Source organism: Magallana gigas, chromosome 7, assembly GCF_963853765.1.
Source record: "Magallana gigas chromosome 7, xbMagGiga1.1, whole genome shotgun sequence".
Taxonomy (NCBI): Eukaryota; Metazoa; Mollusca; class Bivalvia; order Ostreida; family Ostreidae; genus Magallana; species Magallana gigas.
Genome location: NC_088859.1, coordinates 46,158,283 through 46,177,871, shown reverse-complemented (window position 1 = coordinate 46,177,871; position 19,589 = coordinate 46,158,283). Strand labels below are relative to the sequence as shown.

General features: G+C 36.2%; 1 protein-coding gene and 1 pseudogene across 2 annotated transcripts; one reads left to right on the top strand and one right to left on the bottom strand.

Annotated features, from left to right (window-relative positions):
- The first annotated feature begins 20 nt into the window (after positions 1-20).
- Positions 21-19,496, top strand: LOC105348647 (diacylglycerol lipase-beta). 2 transcript variants are annotated; one of them, XM_011458177.4, is made up of 14 exons: positions 21-162; positions 763-1,257; positions 1,829-1,919; positions 2,321-2,439; positions 3,962-4,132; positions 4,328-4,454; positions 4,696-4,779; positions 4,953-5,102; positions 5,342-5,469; positions 8,791-8,932; positions 12,293-12,421; positions 12,764-12,817; positions 13,826-13,932; positions 17,887-19,496. In XM_011458177.4, exons 1-14 carry the CDS (start codon positions 68-70, stop codon positions 18,077-18,079), a joined length of 2,085 nt encoding a protein of 694 aa, XP_011456479.3. In that variant the 5' UTR covers positions 21-67; the 3' UTR covers positions 18,080-19,496. The 2 variants fall into 2 exon arrangements, with proteins under 2 accessions (XP_011456479.3, XP_011456481.3); XM_011458179.4 differs by lacking the exon at positions 12,764-12,817.
- Positions 11,567-11,950, bottom strand: LOC136270320 (uncharacterized; annotated as a pseudogene).
- Positions 19,497-19,589: the final 93 nt, after the last annotated feature.

Below are 19,589 nucleotides of genomic sequence, written 5' to 3'. Positions count from 1 at the left end.
CAAGCAGGAACGACGAAAGTGTCGATCGAGTGTAATACGTAAAGGCATTCTAATGTGGAATTAAACGATGCCGGGCCTGATAGCCTTTAGGAGGAGATGGGGCATAGGATCGGACGATTTCGTTTTTCCTGCCTTGCTGGAGTTATTTTTGCGCTTAGTTTGGTAAACTTTTTAAAACAACCATTTCTTGTGTTAGTGTAGGTGCGTACGTACACATGTAGATCTATAGGTGCGTCAGTCTCAATCCCTAGAAACACATAAATAAAAGACAATTTAATGAAGGAGACATGCATTCTTGATTGTTAAAATGCCAGAACCTGAGATTAGTAAATTAGAGGGAATTTTATTTTGGTTATGTCAGAATATACATAAAATTAACACAAAAGTACTTGTAAACTAAGAAAGTTTATTCCAAAATATCTAGTTTCACTTTGCTGGCATATTCAAAGTAATACGTACTTCAAATTCAGGTGGCAATAAACTAATAACTTGCAGAAGTTAAAGTTAGATTTATAATAAACAACATATACTAGACATATATGGAATGTCTTATATGATATTATATTTGCAAGTTCATTATATTTTTTGATAGAATTATTTATTGAGAAAGTAATCCAAATATAATAAAATATATTTTTTGATAAATTATGTATTTAGAGATATCAAGAGATATATCAGTGAATATGGTCTGCTGTATTTTGATACATTAGATAAAAAAAAAGTGTATCTATTAATAACAATTGTCAATCATTTTTGTTACAGGATAACCGCCATATCCATCGTGTACAGTGTACATAGTGATGCTATCTTTGAGTGTAAAGATGGACGTCTGCTGAAGGCCTACTACATCGGTGTTCTGGTCCTGTTGAGTGTGACAGCGTTACTATGTGCCAGCATAGTGTATGTCAGTATGCAGGGCACAATAATGATCACCTCCCCTCGGAAAAAGCTCTCCAAGCTACTGTACTTAAAAATCATTATCACTTTACCAGAACTTGTATGGAATATTCTTGGGACATACTGGTCATTCCTGCAATCCAGTAACTGTCAGGAATTTGTGGTACGGACAGTGCAAGGAGCAGTTATCACTGGATGGGTTCTGGGAGTTATTGTTATGATAGGAATAGCCATTGTGTTTGATCCATTAGGGAAAGTCCATAAAAAACATGACAGTTCTTGCAGCGATTTACAGAGTGATGAAAAATCTCAGATCTTAGAAGGTGCTATGACTGCTGCCAAACAGGCATGGGAGAAAAGGTGTGGTTATGAGAGTATACTATCAAACATTGTCAATCTGCAGAATGGCTCAAAATCTTGATATTTATTTTTGAATTATCTGTTTTAACATGAGCTTGGACTTTTGGTGGGTGGTAACTATCTAGTTTGCTCATCAAAACAAGCTGTCAAATTTTGAGTACCAGTACATTCTTTCTAATTTGCTTCGAGTTCATAGACTGTCAAAATCTGAAGGTCTAGAATTTCATATGAATTGTGTGAAATTGAATTATAAACAGCCCTGGAGATAGCTGGGAAAGTGTTGTTGTCTTCAATGTATTCATATTTGTAGTCAATTACTGGCCAGTTAACAATGATAAGACTCCAACCTTCTTAAAACTGGAATTTGACATGCACTGCCCAAAGTCCAAGCTCTTGTTAAAATGTCTCTGTACTAACAAGTTTAGTGCACATATTATAATGATGTAGTACATTTTGATTTTATTTTTGATATTATATTTATGGATGCATGTTTTTGAAATTCAAAGTAACATGTACTTCAAGCAGAAAAGCTAATAATATAAACTTATACAATAAAGAACTCTGTTTTTAGGTGCAGACTTTTATGTTGCTGTATACTGGGGGATGAACAGAGCAAGGATGCTTTTGATGAAATCAGTAATCTATTAGCAGATTTCTTCCAGGTGTGTAAAATGATTCTTATATTCCATAGATGTATTTTTTAAACATATATATCACAATTAGTGCAGCTTCCTTAAAAAAATGTGAATAATAAATACTACAAAAGGAAAATACCTTGAATAATTTCCCTATGTAAAGAGATTCCTTGCTCTAAACCATGTTAACAAAGGTTGTATTGTATAGTACACAGTTTGCTCTTATGTTACAAATATTGCAAACATCAAGTTAATTTGTAATTTAATATATATAATGTTTTTCTATTTTTTATGGCACATGTGTTCAGCATGAATTTTTTTTGTGATCTTTTATCAATATAAATATATGACCATGAATGTAAAAAAAAACTTTAATGATATTCCAAAACAAAAGTAAATGATCTAATGTTTTGTTTCTGTTTTATTAGGACCTAGACTTGGTTCCCACAGACATTGCTGCTGGTCTCATACTGGTACAGAAGGACCAAGACAAAATCAGTGCTGGCTGTGGCCGTTCCTACAACACGTTTACAGAACTATCTACAAGGTAATGCCTCAATCAGTCCAGAGCTGAAAAAAGTAATGTTTTAGTCTTTAAAAAGCTGTAAACAAGATAAAACACCAGTCAAAAATAAGCTGTAAACAAAGTCAGATTTCAGTTTGAACAGAGCTGGAAACAAAGTATAACCTCAGTCTGAACAGAGCTAGACCTCATTTTATATGGAGCTGTAAACAAAATTAAACCTCAGTTTGAACAGAGTTATAAACAAGGTAAAATCTCAGTTTGAACTGAGCTTCTAGCATATGCAAAGTAATCATCAGTCTTAAATTGGCTATAAAAAGCTGAACAGAGCTGTAAACAAAATTAAACCCCAGTTTGAACAGAGCTATAAACAAAAGTAAACCTCAGTTGAAAAATAACTGTAAACAAATCTCAATCTCGTCGTAAAAAGAGCCAAAAACAAGGTTTGACCTCTCAGTCTGTAAAGAGCTGTGTACATTGTAACGCCCATGTATTTGCAGAGATAGCAACATGGTACATGTAAAAATGTCAATCTGTAAAGCACTGTAAATGAAAAAGGTTAAACTTCAGTCTTTACAAAGTTGTCAATAAGGTAAACATCAGACTATAATGATCTGTAAACAGGGTAAAACCTTGAGCTGAATAGAGCTGTAAACAAAAGTAAACCTCAGTTTAAACATAGCTGTAAACAAAACTAAACCTCGGTTTGAATAGAGCCAAAAACAAGGTTAGACCATGTAAAAACGTCAATCTGTAAAGCACTGTCAACAAGGTAAAACCTTAGTATTTACAGAGCTGTCAAAAGGTACATATGTTTAATGTGGCAGTCAACAAATTTTAACCTCAGTCACTGTAGAGCTGTCAAAAACACAGTGCCTCAGTCTGAACAGGGGTGCTTAATGCCTCAGTGTTTACAGAGCTGTAATATAAAGGGTAGTTAAGTCATTGTACCTCAGTTTCTATAGAGCTGTCAATTAGGTAATGTTCTAAATTATAAAGATAATAAGGGGGTCATGCTAGAGCTCTCAATGAGGTACAGGTCTATGTAGAAAGTAAATCTCTACAGAGCTTTCAACAAGGACTCTCAACAAGATTTTTCTTGTTTTTAAAAAGCTTTCAGAGGTAATGTGAATGTAATGACAAGTAGACACATAGCTTTTAACTTCTTCCTATTTTGAAGTGTTTAGTCATTCATCAGTCATAATTTAATGGGATTATTGCATGAACAAAAAGATCGAGTTCAGTATATTTTCATTTACATTACCGGTACTTATCAATTCATATACATGTACTTCATATAAGAAATATATATGGTATCTGTATGATGTAGGAAAATATATATCGATACAATGTCAATAATCATTATGTGTAGCTCTTTGCATAATTAAGGTTAACTGCAACATTTCTTGAATAAAACAAGAAAAAAAATTAGGGTAATAAAACCATGGTTGGTTGTCTTACATGTATAATGCACTCTGTTCATAAAAATCACTCAAAATAATGCATAATTCATGTTTGGTCCAATACACATGTACGTTTTATTCAGTGTGAAGCAGCCCGTCAGCAGCCCCAGTGATGTTCCCTTGGGACCTGCCCCTTGGATGACCTCCAAAAACATGCATCACTACATGAACTATGCGGTGGGCAGCTATGGATGGCCAATGTTTATGTTCAGTCACCTAGCAACAGGGCTCTGTCGACTTTGTGGGGCGTGTAGGTAAGAATGATTTTTACCTATTTGTGTAGAGGGGAAAACAGGTAGTCATATCAAGGTCCTGTTTCTGTGAAGGCAAGATGTTCCAGTAGCTAAAAATAGAAGTGTGGAAGAACCGAGATATTTGTTTAACATCTATTGATAAATCAATTGATAAAACCATATTGTTACTGTGATATTAAACATTTTTTGTGACAGATGTCAGGTGTGTTTCACTGGAGGGGAGGTGATAGATGACAACTGTTGCCAGTGTCACACAGCAGCCATTAGGCGACAGACAAGAATCTCTGATACAGACCTGGTGTATGTCAGCTTCCACAATAAGGTGAATATAAACTCAGTGTTGCCACTCGCCATTTCTGGACATTATTGCAACTGAAAATTGCAACTAAACGTGTCTTCTCTACTATTGTAAATGCCACATAAATTTTCCATTTTTAAGGGATTTTTTAAATGATTTGAAGTATGTCAGTTGGTTATTGCTGTAAAAAATGTTTAACATATTGGAGGAATGTGTAACTCTTGAAGATATCATTGATAAATTAACATTGTCTTGTGCTCTGTAGATTTACCAGATCCCCTTCTATGTGGCCATAGACAGAGGCCAGCAGACAGTGGTGGTATCAGTCAGGGGGACCCTCTCACTGAAGGTAACTGCTGGACTTTTATTATTAAGTTCATTAATACATTTGGAATGGGCATTAGAAAGTTGCCCTCGAAGCCATGTAATACATTTATATGTATAATATTCATCACAGAATGCTAGTCATTTACCTTTTCTAATTCTGAATTTACTATTAATATGGTTGTGGTCTGATGGCAGGATGCAGTGACGGACATGTCTGCAGAGAGTGACGCGCTAGAGATGGTGGAGAACGCTGTAGGACACAGGGGCATTCTACAGGCAGCTAAGTATATCAAGGACCAACTCCTGGGTAGAGGGATCCTAGAGGCTGCATTTCAACAGGCACAGGTAAATCAGGGAGTCACTGTTCTAGCTCAGCAATAGAAACCTTATAAAACTGAGCGTTTAAAGTTGGGACTGTAGAGCTAGAACACATTCGTATACGTAGCTTGAAAGAGAGTTACTGTAACTGTAGTTTGAATTTTCTAGTGTAACTGTGTTATATGTACAGGAAAGCAAGCATCTAATCTGTGTGTGTTTCAGGCTCATTTAGTTAAGCCTTACTTTTTGTGCTATCATTTTGACAGGGGGCTGGGCTTGTGATATGTGGGCATAGTTTAGGTGCCGGGGCAGCAGCTTTACTGGCCTTGCTACTGAAGTCAGAGTATCCTGACGTCCGATGCTTCGCCTACTCCCCGCCTGGTGGTCTCATGAGGCAAGATTTAAATTGACATTTTTTTTATACATGTACATTTACATTACAGTAGTAAACATTAGCTTTATCTTTAGGCCACACCAATATAATTTCAGTGAAATTCAGTGAAAAAAGGTACAAGTGGCCAAGCAATTAAATAAGAAAATTATTATTTTTTGCAGCCAAAAGTTTTAAGCGGTACATAAATAAATATTAGCGGTAGGTTATATTTCTTCTACCGGGTACTTGTTTCTGATTTATAAATTAAAACTGTTTAAAATACGAAAAATAGAGCAGAAATAACACAAAAACAGCGCTGAATTTCCTGGATGCGGGAAATTAATAAAATTATTTGTTTAGTTTTATTAGTTCACCTGAACCGAAGGTTCAAGTGAGCTTTTCTGATCATCCGTTGTCCGTCGTCCGTCCGTCCGTCCGTCTGTCTGTCTGTCCGTCCGTCTGTAAACTTTTCACATTTTCAACTTCTTCTCAAAAACCACTGGGCCAAATTTAACCAAATTTGGTACAAAGCATCCTTATGGAAAGGGGATTATAAATTGTTAAAATAAAGGGCACAGCCCTTTTCAAAAGGGAGATAATTGCAATACAGTGATTATAGGGTGCATGTCTTTAAAAATCTTCTTCTCAAGAACCACTGCACCAGAAATGCCAATATTTACACAAAAGCTTGTATATATAGTGAAGATTCTAAATTGTAAAAATCGTGACCCTCAGACCAAAACTGGGGCCCCAGGCGGGGTTCAAAGTTTAACATAGAAATACATAGGAAAATGTTTAAAAAATCTTCTTCTCAAGAACCACTGCACCAGAAATGCCAATATTTACACAAAAGCTTGTATACATAGTGAAGATTCTAAATTGTAAAAATCGTGACCCTCGGACCAAAACTGGGGCCCCAGGCGGGGTTCAAAGTTTAACATAGAAATACATTGGAAAATGTTTAAAAATTTTCTTCTCAAGAACCACTGCACCAAGAATGCCAATATTTACACAAAAGCTGGCATACAAAGTGAAGATTCTAAATTGTAAAAATCGTGACACTCGGACCAAAACTGGGGCCCCAGGCGGGGTTCAAAGTTTAACATAGAAATACATAGGAAAATGTTTAAAAAATCTTCTTCTCAAGAACCACTGCACCAGAAATGCCAATATTTACACAAAAGCTTGTATATATAGTGAAGATTCTAAATTGTAAAAATTGTGACCCTCGGACCAAAACTTGGGCCCCAGGCGGGGTTCAAAGTTTAACATAGAAATACATAGGAAAATGTTTAAAAAATCTTCTTCTCAAGAACCACTGCACCAGAAATGCCAATACATACACAAAAGCTTGTATATATAGTGAAGATTCTAAATTGTAAAAATCGTGACCCTCGGACCAAAACTGGGGCCCCAGGCGGGGTTCAAAGTTTAACATAGAAATACATAGGAAAATGTTTAAAAAATCTTCTTCTCAAGAACCACTGCACCAGAAATGCCAATATTTACACAAAAGCTTGTATGTATAATGAAGATTCTAAATTGTAAAAATCGTGACCCTCGGACCAAAACTGGGGCCCCAGGCGGGGATCAAAATTTAACATAGAACTACATATGAAAGATGTTTAAAAATTTTCTTCTCAAGAACCACTTCACCAAAAATGCCAATACATACACAAAAGGTTGTATATATAGTGAAGATTGTAAAAATCGTGACCCCCGAACAAAAGTGGGGCCCCAGGAGGGGTTTAGATTTTAACATATATAGGAAAATGTTTTAAAATCTTCTCAAGAACCATCGTGCAACTGTTTGGGATATTACTATGCATACATGTACATCCTTAAATAATGTAGATTCAAAAAATTGTAACTCCCGGACAATTGATGGGCACCAAGAGGGGTTCAAAATTTAAACATTTTAAAAAACAAAGGAAAAGTTTAAAAATTTTCTTCTCAAGAACTACAATGTTTTAGTTAGTGGAATATCTATGCATGCATCCTTCGCTTATGTAGATTCCTAATTCGTAAAATCGTGACCCCCGGACCAATAATGGGGCCCCAAGATGGGGTCAAAGTTTATTATAGAAATATAAAGGTAACAGGTTAAAAAATCTTCTTCTCGAGAACTACAATGCTTCAATTTGTGAGATTACTATCATGCATACAACCTTGGATAATGAAGGTTCGACAGTTTTAAAATAGTGACCCCTGGACTAATACTAGGGACCCAAGATGGGTTTAAAGTTAAATGTAGAAGTACCGGTATATATGGAAAATGTTTAAAAATCTTCTTTTCGAGAACTACAATGCATCAATTTGTCAGATAACTACGTAAGCACCCTCAAATAGTGTAGATTCGAAATTATAAAAGCCGTGACCTCAGTCTAATACTGGGGCCCCAAGAGGTGTTCAAAGTTTAGCATAGAAATATAGAGGGAAAATGTTGAAAAATCTTTTTCTAGGGAACTATAATGCTTCAGCTTGTGAGATAACTATGCAAGCATCCTTAAATAATGTAGATTCCAAATAATTAAAACTTTAGCACTGGACTAATACTGTGGCCCCAAAAGGGGTTCAAAGTTTAACATAGAAAGATATATTGAAAATGTTTTTAAAAAGTTCTTCTCGAGAACTATAATGCTACAGTTTGTGAGATTACTATGCAAGGATCCTCAAATTGTGTAAACTCTAATGTAGTGGAACCAAGAGTTATCTTTCTTAATGTTCTGTACAGTCTGAGAGTTATTCCTCTTGAAGTGGAACTCTTCTACGTTCAGTTTTTCAGGTTGTGTACGTGCGGTCCCACCGCAGTGCTACATATTTTCATTCCTATGTTACTATTTATGTTGTTCAAGCCAACCATAAACCTCGGACCATTACTGGGTCCCCAGAAAGGGGTTCAATGTTTAAAATAGAAAAAGCATATGCTACGAAATGTAATGTTACAAGGAACTGCTGTTCAGGTGAGCGATGTGGCCCATGGGCCTCTTGTTTAAGTAGGAGCAAGTGGGGTCTGACTAACAAGAAATTATATTGATGTGGCCTTAGCTATCATTTACTGAGACAGTTGTAGAAAAGTCAATATCATTCTTTGTTTTTCAACATGGATCTTAACATTAAATTGCCATAAGAAGTTAAAATTAGTGTGAATTAAGTTGATTTCGGACATTGAACTTCTGATTTTGCCCTAAGTTTCTTTGATTAAAATAAAACGTTATGCAATTAATCCAGCTTTTTAGAGTAACCAGATAAGCAAACAGAATTATAGTTTGGTATAGTCGTTTATGTATTAAGGTATCAATAATATGCGATGATTCTGACAGTCTGTATCCTATTTTTCAGTTACAATGCCAGCGTGTTCTGTCGAGACTTTGTGTGTTCAGTGATACTAGGGAAAGACTTCATCCCCAGGCTTGGTCTGGTATCAATGGAGGACTTAAAAGCAAAAACATTACAATGCATAGCCAATTCCAAAACTCCCAAGGTAGGAAAATTCATTTATAAATGTTTTATCTTAATAGTATTCACTCCAAATGATGGTAATATGTCTGGTTCACTTCTTCAGCAAAGAATAGATACATATTTACATATAACTTGAATGTTAGTATATAAATAGTGCCTGTTTGGGAGGGTAGTCAATTTCAACTGTTACCCTCCCAAACAGGCACTATTTATTTTGTTATACTGAATGTCTTAATTTTAAAGAAAACATCACTGCTTTTAGATAGGAATAACGTGAATTCTAAGGCAAACTGTACGCACATGATTTTCGCGCATGTAACAATTCATATTATTATACTTTCATGTTAAATACTGAAATCTGATTGGTTTAGACACAGTTGATAATCTGTTCTATTACCCTCAGTGTTAGCAACACACTTAGCAACGGGTAACACAACGAATTGTTACATGCGCGAAAATTATGCACATACAGTACGGTTCGCCGTAGAATTCACGTCTTTTCTATATAAAATCAATGGCTATAATAAAAAATTTCTAAAATTAAGACATTCGGTATAATAAAATAAATAGTGCCTGTTGGGGGGATAACAGTCGAAACAGTAAAATTTTTAAGAAAACTTTACTGCTTTCAAGTAGGAATAACGTGAATTCTACATCGAATCGTACGCACATAATTTTCGCGCATGTAACAATTTGTATTGTTATACTTTCATGTTAAATACTGAAATCTGATTGGTTAAGACACAGTTAATATTATTTACTATTACCCTCAGCGTTAGCAACGCACTTGGCAACGGGTAACATTAAAAAATGTTACATGCGCGAAAATTATGCGCGTACGGTTCGCTGTAGAATTCACGTTATTCCTATATAAAAGCAGTAAAATTTTCTTAAAAGTACATTGCTAACGCTGAGGGTAATAGAACGGATTATGAACTGCGTCTTAACCAATCAGATTTCAGTATTTAACATGAAAGTATAACAAAATACATTGGTATGATTGAAGGATTATAGTACTTCTCTAACATCATTGTATTACATTTGTACTGAACATTTTAGATGTATTGAGGAGTTAATGGGTATGCTATAGGCTGTTCAAAGTTAATTTTACGTTTAACGTCCGCATGCTTAGGTTTAGGAGAAATTGGGTTTTGGAGAAAACAAACAAATCCCTATTTTAATTTGATTTTTTCAAGTTTTATTATACAAAAATACTTTAATCTGTATAAATTCTTCATGTTTAGAGTACATTATGGGCTATAAATCAGATACTCAATAGGATTATCAGGAAAGATCACTATTAAAGTGATATTCTATATGTAGTTTGAATACTAACTGTATTTGTATTAATGTTATTGAATAAAAATCACTAGTTTGAAAATTTTGTTTGTTTTCATGTTATTGCCCTCCCTCTTATGTTTGGTATTTTGAAGTGACGTTAAACGTATAATTAATTTTGGGTGGCCATATAGAGAGAGTTTACTCTATGTGTCTAAAGATTTGCAATTTAATAGTAGTATGTCTGTTTCTAAATTTAGTGTGAAGTGCTTAGTAGTTGTCTTATATGTAAATCATATCTCTTCTTGAAAATACAAACGTATATGGGAAAAGAATATTTATAAATCAATTACATGTATTTCTATATCACTATTATTATTACAGTAGTGGGGTTTAGCAGTATGTAGATGGATTAGAATTGTTACAATTAGATCACATTAATTGATTGTTAGTCACAAAACTTGTTTAGTAGATTTTTTTGTTGTTAAAAAATGCTTATACCGGTAGTAGATGTTGAAGTTGAATTGCATAGTCAGATGTAGGGTATACTGTAAATTTTTTATTTTACGCAAATACTTAATTATGCGACTCCACTGTTTTGTATCAAATCACAAGAATATAAAATCGTGAGCATCATTTTTTGTTATAAGTTCAAAGCTGTTTGAAAGATGAAAGCAAGCTTTTAAAATTTGCGAGGGTTGCTTCTCTTGATTTCATGTGGATATTAATTCCTCTTGTTTCATCAGGAATCTACAATACCGGTATTTGTTTTACAGTTAGACATAGGTCTGTATGTTGTACACTTATGAGCTCCTGACCCAGGGGCCTTAATTTTCAAAATTTGGGTTTAGGGCTTTATGGACATCATAAACGTGCATTTATAGTTTTCTCAATAATGTATGGGAGTACAGAAGCAGGAACATGTATTTTTCTTAGGGTAATTGCTGTTTTGTCATCAATTAACAATTTAAATTTATCAATTAACAATTTAAACTTCATCTTGAAAACTAGAAGAAAAATTGTCACCTGGCAATATTGAATTAAATATTTGTTCTTTTTTTAGGAAAACTACTTTGATTTCCAATGCATTGTATGTTAGCTTGTAGAAATAAATTGTAAGCATGATGTGTGCATTATAAATGAATTTGTGAATATTTTAAAAGTTTAACCATTTAATGCCTGGGGGACTCTTTTTTCATACAATTTTTGTTAGGGTATAAATAATCTGAGATGACAAGAGATTCTGACAGGTCAATGTAAGGGCTATGGTACTCAGGTGGCCATCAAGGCTTATGGGCCTCTTGTTTGTTCAAAAAACAGTATTCTAATGCAATTACTTTGAGTTTACAGTACAGTATTCTGTTGCTATTACATGTGTTTACAGAAGAGCAATTCTGCTGCGATTGCATGCTGTGTACAATACAGTAATTATCTTGCTATTGCATGGTGTTTACATAACAGTAATTCTCTTGCTATTACATGGATTTTATGGTACAGTAATTCTGATGCTATTACATGCTGTCTACAGTACAGTAATTCTGATGCCATTGCATAGTGTTTACAGTACAGTAATTCTGATGCTATTACATGGTGTTTACAGTACAGTAATCTTGATGCTATTTCATGGTGTTTACAGTACAGTAATTCTGATGCTATTACATGGTGTTTACAGTACAGTAATTCTGATGCTAGTACACGGTGTTTACAGTACAGTAATTTTGATGCTATTGCATGGTGTTTACAGTACAGTATTTCTCATGATATTTCATGATGTTTACATAACAGTAATTCAGATGCTGTTTCATTGTGTTTACAGTACAGTAATTCTTATGCTAATGCATGGTGTTTACATAACAGTAATTCTGATCTTATTGCATTGTGTTTACAATACAGTAATTCTGATGCTATTGCATGGTGTTTACAGTACAGTAATTCTGATGCTATTGCATGGTGTTTACAGTACAGTCATTCTGATCTTTTTGCATTGTGTTTACAGTACAGTAATTCTGATGCTATTGCATGGTGTTTACAGTACAGTCATTCTGATGCTATTACATGCTATTTACAGTACAGTAATTCTGATCTTATTGCATGGTGTTTACAGTACAGGATTCTAATGAGAGGGATATGGCAGCTCTTCTGCAGCTGTAAGGATGAAAACTTGATAACAGAGAATGACAAAAGCATCCTAGTTGATAACGAGGAAAGCAATCACTCACAGCAGACTTTACAGGTATTCAGGCTTGGAGTGGATAATATATAATTTAAAAAATTGGAAAGGTGCAGAGAGAACAATATCCGTACATGTAAATATAAAATACGGTTACTTTTACACCATGTTAATTTTGACAAATCACGCTTTTAAAAGATTTCACCTAGAATTAAATTCACCCTAATAGAGTTGCATGTATGTTTAAGATCGGCCATCCTGTAAAGTTGATTTTAAAGAGATATTATTTACCTTTTTGAATTGGTATATTTGAATTGGACTTGTTACAGACTGTCTATAAAGCTTAATTAAAGATGGGGCAAAATTTTCTTGCATGTAAACAGTAGTTAGGTTTCCTCTTTTCAGAGAAATATCTCAATTCTGCAATACCAAACTTCTGTGTATGGTAGGAAGCTTCAGGTACCATTGTGATGTGTGACCAATAATACACTAGCCTTAAATTGGTGGAAAATAACCACATTTTGACTATAGAAGTTTATTTTCAATTTATAGCCAGTTTTTAATCCTGATACATATAATGCTTTAGAAATCTGATAGTACTGATGGTATAACCTTTCCCAGCTGAACGGGGATAACATACTCCTATCTATTACCAATCTCTCACTAACCAGTAGTTTATGCCCACATGTTCATTTGTTTTTAAGTAGGAAGGAGAGATTACTGAGCCTTTTTTTTCTCCTTTTCATTTGAGTTTTTCAGGGTTTATGATTTTATATATATACGGTACATACCCGATAATCATATGGGTGTAAATTATCTGATTTGTTCTATATGATCTATATTTAACTCAATTTAAGATGCACTGAAATCTCTTCATCTAGCTGCTACCTGATCTTAATACATGAATAAAGAGGCCCATGATAAGCTTTTCAACTCATTTGAAATTCGCACATGCTAAAAGATATACATACCGTATATATCCTGAATTATAATTCATATGTAACAGAGACAAATACTGCCTCTGCTTGGGTTTGAAGCCTGAACCTCTGGTATACCAATTGAGCAATCTACAGAGTAAATTGTCATAGTAGGAATGTCCTATAACTGACTCTACAACATTGTCCACTCCTAGGAAAGAGTTGTCTTCTACTCTACTGGAGTGGGTAAATATCTAGAGTTAGATCAATGTTTGTGTGCTTTTTTGTGCCTCTTTTTCATAATTAATTGATCTACACTGAAATGCAGTGGACATTCATGCAGTGAACTTTAATAGTGTGTCCTTTACACTAAACACAGTTGGAGTTTTGGATTAAAATCATCAATCTAGTTGAAATAAGGGTTGGGGTGATGTTTCATTTATGATTATTCAAAGCAAGCATTAAAAAGAAAGGTGGCCCCAAATAGGTAAGACTGTTTTGATACAGGTGAGGTATAGAACTCATATGATTGGATGGTTTTTTTTTACAGAATGCTATTCAGAACACTATCCATGCCCGTGAGCAGTACAAGATAACTCACACCCCACTGTATCCCCCCGGTCAGATCCTCCACATACAGGAAGTTGACACAGACAGGTAAAATGTACAGAACACAGACACACCCCACTGTATCCCCCCGGTCAGATCCTCCACATACAGGAAGTGGACACAGACAGGTAAAAATATACAGAACACAGACACACCCCACTGTATCCCCCCGGTCAGATCCTCCATATACAGGAAGTGGACACAGACAGGTAAAATATACAGAACACAAACACACTCCACTGTATCCCCCCGGTCAGATCCATCACATACAGGAAGTTGACACAGACAGGTAAAAATGTACAGAACACAGACACACTCCACTGTATCCCCCCGGTCAGATCCTCCACATACAGGAAGTTGACACAGACAGGTAAAATATACAGAACACAAACACACTCCACTGTATCCCCCCGGTCAGATCCATCACATACAGGAAGTTGACACAGACAGGTAAAAATGTACAGAACACAGACACACTCCACTGTATCCCCCCGGTCAGATCCTCCACATACGGGAAGTTGACACAGACAGGTAAAATATACAGAACACAAACACACTCCACTGTATCTCCCCGGTCAGATCCTCCACATACAGGAAGTTGACACAGACAGGTAAAAAATATACAGAACACAAACACACTCCACTGTATCCCCCCGGTCAGATCCTCCACATACAGGAAGTTGACACAGACAGGTAAAAAATATACAGAACACAAACACACTCCACTGTATCCTACCGGTCAGATCTTCCACATACAGGAAGTTGACACAGACAGGTAAAAATATACAGAACACAAACACACTCTACTGTATCCCCCCGGTCAGATCCATCACATACAGGAAGACGATACAGACAGGTTAAATATACAAGATTACTCACACCCCACTGTATCCTACCGGTCAGATCCTCCACATACAGGAAGATGACACAGACAGGTAAAATATACAAGATTACTCACACCCCACTGTATCCCCCCGGTCAGATCCATCACATACAGGAAGTTGACACAGACAGGTAAAAATGTACAGAACACAGACACACTCCACTGTATCCCCCTGGTCACATATTCCACATACAGGAAGTGGACACAGACAGGTAAAAATAAACAGAACATAGACACATCCCACTGTATCCCCCCGGTCAGATCCTCCACATACAGGAAGTGGACACAGACAGGTAAAATATACAGAACACAGACACACCCCACTGTATCCCCCCGGTCAGATCCTCCACATACAGGAAGTGGACACAGACAGGTAAAAATAAACAGAACATAGACACATCCCACTGTATCCCCCCAGTCAGATCCTCCACATACAGGAAGTGGACACAGACAGGTAAAATATACAGAACACAGACACACCCCACTGTGTCCCCCCGGTCAGATCCTCCACATACAGGAAGTGGACACAGACAGGTAAAAATGTACAGAACACAGACACATCCCATTGTATCCCCCCCAGTCAGATCCATCACATACAGGAAGTTGACACAGACAGGTAAAATATACAGAACACAGACACACTCCACTGTATCCCCCCGGTCAGATCCTCCACATACAGGAAGTTGACACAGACAGGTAAAATATACAGAACACAGACACACTCCACTGTATCCCCCCCCCCCCCCCCCCCCCCCCCGGTCAGATCCATCACATACAGGAAGTTGACACAGACAGGTAAAAATGTACAGAACACAGACACACTCCACTGTTTCCCCCCGGTCAGATCCTCCACATACAGGAAGTGGACACAGACAGGTAAAATATACAGAACACAGACACACCCCACTGTATCCCCCGGTCAGATCCTCCACATACAGGAAGATGACACAGACAGGTAAAATATATAAAACACAGACACACTTCACTTTATCCCCCCGGTCAGATCCTCCACATACAGGAAGTGGACACAGACAAGTAAAATATACAAGATTACTCACACCCCACTGTATCCCCCCGGTCAGATCCTTCACATACAGGAAGTGGACACAGACAAGTAAAATATACAAGATTACTCACACCCCACTGTATCCCCCCGGTCAGATCCTTCACATACAGGAAGTGGACACAGACAAGTAAAATATACAAGATTACTCACACCCCACTGTATCCCCCCGGTCAGATCCTCCACATACAGGAAGTGGACACAGACAGGTAAAATATACTAGATTACTCACACCCCACTGTATCCCCCCGGTCAGATCATCCACATACAGGAAGTGAACACAGACAGTGAACACAGACAGGTAAAAATATACAGAACACAAACACACCCCACTGTATCCCCCCGGTCAGATCCTCCACATACAGGAAGTGGACACAGACAGATAAAATATACAGAACACAGACACACCCCACTGTATCCCCCCGGTCAGATCTTCCACATACATGAAGTGGACACAGACAGGTAAAAATATACAGAACACAAACACACTCCACTGTATCTCCCCGGTCAGATCCTTCACATACAGGAAGTTGATACAGACAAGTAAAATATACAAGATTACTCACATCCCATTGTATCTCCCCGGTCAGATCCATCACATACAGGAAGACGACACAGACAGGTAAAATATACAAGATTACTCACACCCCACTGTATCCCCCCAGTCAGATCCATCACATACAGAAAGACGACACAGACAGGTAAAATATACAAGATTACACACACCCCACTGTATCTCCCCGGTCAGATCATTCACATACAGGAAGTGGACACAGACAAGTAAAATATACAAGATTACTCACACCCCACTGTATCCCCCCGGTCAGATCCTTCACATACAGGAAGTGGACACAGACAAGTAAAATATACAAGATTACTCACACCCCACTGTATCCCCCCGGTCAGATCCTCCACATACAGGAAGTGGACACAGACAGGTAAAATATACAGAACACAGACACACTCCACTGTATCCCCCCCGGTCAGATCCTCCACATACAGGAAGTGGACACAGACAGGTAAAAATATACAGAACACAAACACACTCCACTGTATCTCCCCGGTCAGATCCATCACATACAGGAAGACGACACAGACAAGTAAAATATACAAGATTACTCACACCCCACTGTATTCCCCCCCGGTCAGATCCTCCACATACAGGAAGTGGACACAGACAGGTAAAATATACAAAATTACTCACACCCCACTGTATCTCCCCGGTCAGATCCTTCACATACAGGAAGTGGACACAGACAGGTAAAATATACAGAACACAGACACACCCCACTGTATCCCCCCGGTCAGATCCTTCACATACAGGAAGTGGACACAGACAGGTAAAAATGTACAGAACACAGACACACCCCACTGTATCCCCCCGGTCAGATCCTCCACATACAGGAAGTGGACACAGACAGGTAAAATATACAGAAGATAGACAAGTAGAATATACAAGATCCAAAAAGGTATATACAATGTACAGATAGGTAAAATATACAATACACTGTACACAGGCTGTATATTCAATTCACAGACAGGTACAGTAAAACAGACTCATAACGAAGTGCCAGGGAATGGAGATTTCTTTCGCTATAAGCGTAATTTGTTATATGCGTCAAGTTTACAACATGTAACTAAGTAATGGGGAAGGAAAATTGCTTTGCTGTAAGCGTCAATTCATTGTAAGCTCGTTCGCTATAACCATGTTTTACTGTATATACAAAATTGTACAGATTGTTAGAACATATACCACACTCAGACAGGTGAAAGATCCTATACACAAATAGGTAATATAAGAAACACACAGACAAGTAGAATACACATACAGGTATTCACAATATACATACTAGACAGGAATAAACTATATACAGAAAAGAAAGTATACAATGCGCAGACAGGTAGATTATACAATACACAAATAGGTAAAATAAGCAATAATCTGACAGGTAGGTTAAGAAAGTCAACATATGAAATTTCTGGAAAACAAATCTAGTTTACAAAAAAAGTATTCAGAGACAGAATAAGACAACTCTTTACATTGTGTTTATTTTAGGGGTTGCTTTGAAGATCCTGCATATTTCGCTGAGTGGAAGGACCCCAAAGATTTTACTGAGATTCTGGTTTGTCCGGAGATGATATCTGACCATTTTCCAGACAAAGTGCTGAAATCCCTGGAACTTCTTAGTGCCAAAAACTTCACCCCTCACTCAAGAAATCCTGGTCCAATCGATGACACAAAAGTTTAGGACAGATGTGTTCAATGGAAATCCTCATGTTTTTAATATGTATTTTATATCTCTTCCATGCTTACTGCATTTCCGAGTTTATTTTTTGTATTAATTGATAAAGGTATATAATTTTCCCCCAATGTGACCTGGTCAGACAAGTATCTTATAGACAGATAAAGACTCAAAAGTTGTCTCCCAGCATTATAGTTTTGCTAGTCTTTTAGCAGTTGTTAGCTAAGGATGATGATTTTGATTACTGCTCTATAGAAATCCATCTGGTGATAAAAGCTTTACGAAGTTGTAGTATACTAAAATATTTCAATCAGTGTTCACTGAAAAAGCCAAATGTTTTCATACACAATTTTTTACATTCTGTATTAGCTTCTGTGTTATTATGCTTCAACAAGATAGAGTATCGGTATAACTTGCTTTTTAATGCTCTTCATAGTATCAATGATTCTTGTACATTTGTATTAGTGTAAATTGAAATGGTGTTTGTAATTGTCAATCAAACATGAGTTGATGACTTACATGTAATTATATGATAACAGTTAGAGATATTAGCTGTGATATTTGATTGTTTACATTGAATGATGCATATGTTGATACTTGTAAGGGTGATTCTTGAATTCTTGTATGAAATGCATGATTCATTTACATGTAGTTACTTGTGTTACTGTATAAATTAAATCATACTGAAACTTGAATTTTTGTATGGTTTGATACTAATGATTACCTGTATTGATGCATATTGATACTTGAGTTGTTGGGTTAATTTATACATAATCAGATACTAGTATGAATTATTGTATGGAAGATCCATGTATTGATGTAAACATGTTCATATATGAATTATTGTTTGGAAGGATACACATAGGTACCTGAATTGTCAAGTTGATTGATCAATACATATTGAAAACTGTATGCAGTGATGATACACATCGATACTTCTATTGTTGCATAAATGGATATTTATATTTGTCCTTCCAAATGCCAAAATAAGTATTGAAAATATATCAATCAAATGTTTGTTGTTTCACACAGTCAATAAGTTTCAAAAAAACACTTTGTTGGTGAAGAACAATGAATTGATTCAATGTGCATTTTTTTTTAATTGTTAAACTTTCCTTTCGTGTAGGTTATTATTTTTTATGTTGTTCATAATCAAAAGGACATTGTTGCACTGAGAGGGAATGATCATTGTCCCTCTTAAAACTAAAAGAAATTACATAACGCTTGTGTTTACATCAAATCTAGTATCTGCTTAACCTGCATCAACTTTTTGACATTTTTGCTGGACTGACCATAAATCTTGCCTGAACTTTGCGACCACTCCTGTGGTATTATGTTCACAGTTTGTACACAATATACCTGTCTTTTTAATGCTCGCTACATGTACTTTCATTCTTAAATGAATTAAAACCAGAAGTCATTAGACATTTTTCATTTTCTTAGTTTAAGCAACGAGAACGGCCATTGTAGTGGAGTTTTCAAAAGTAAGGAACTTTAGGTAAACTTTATGCTAAGC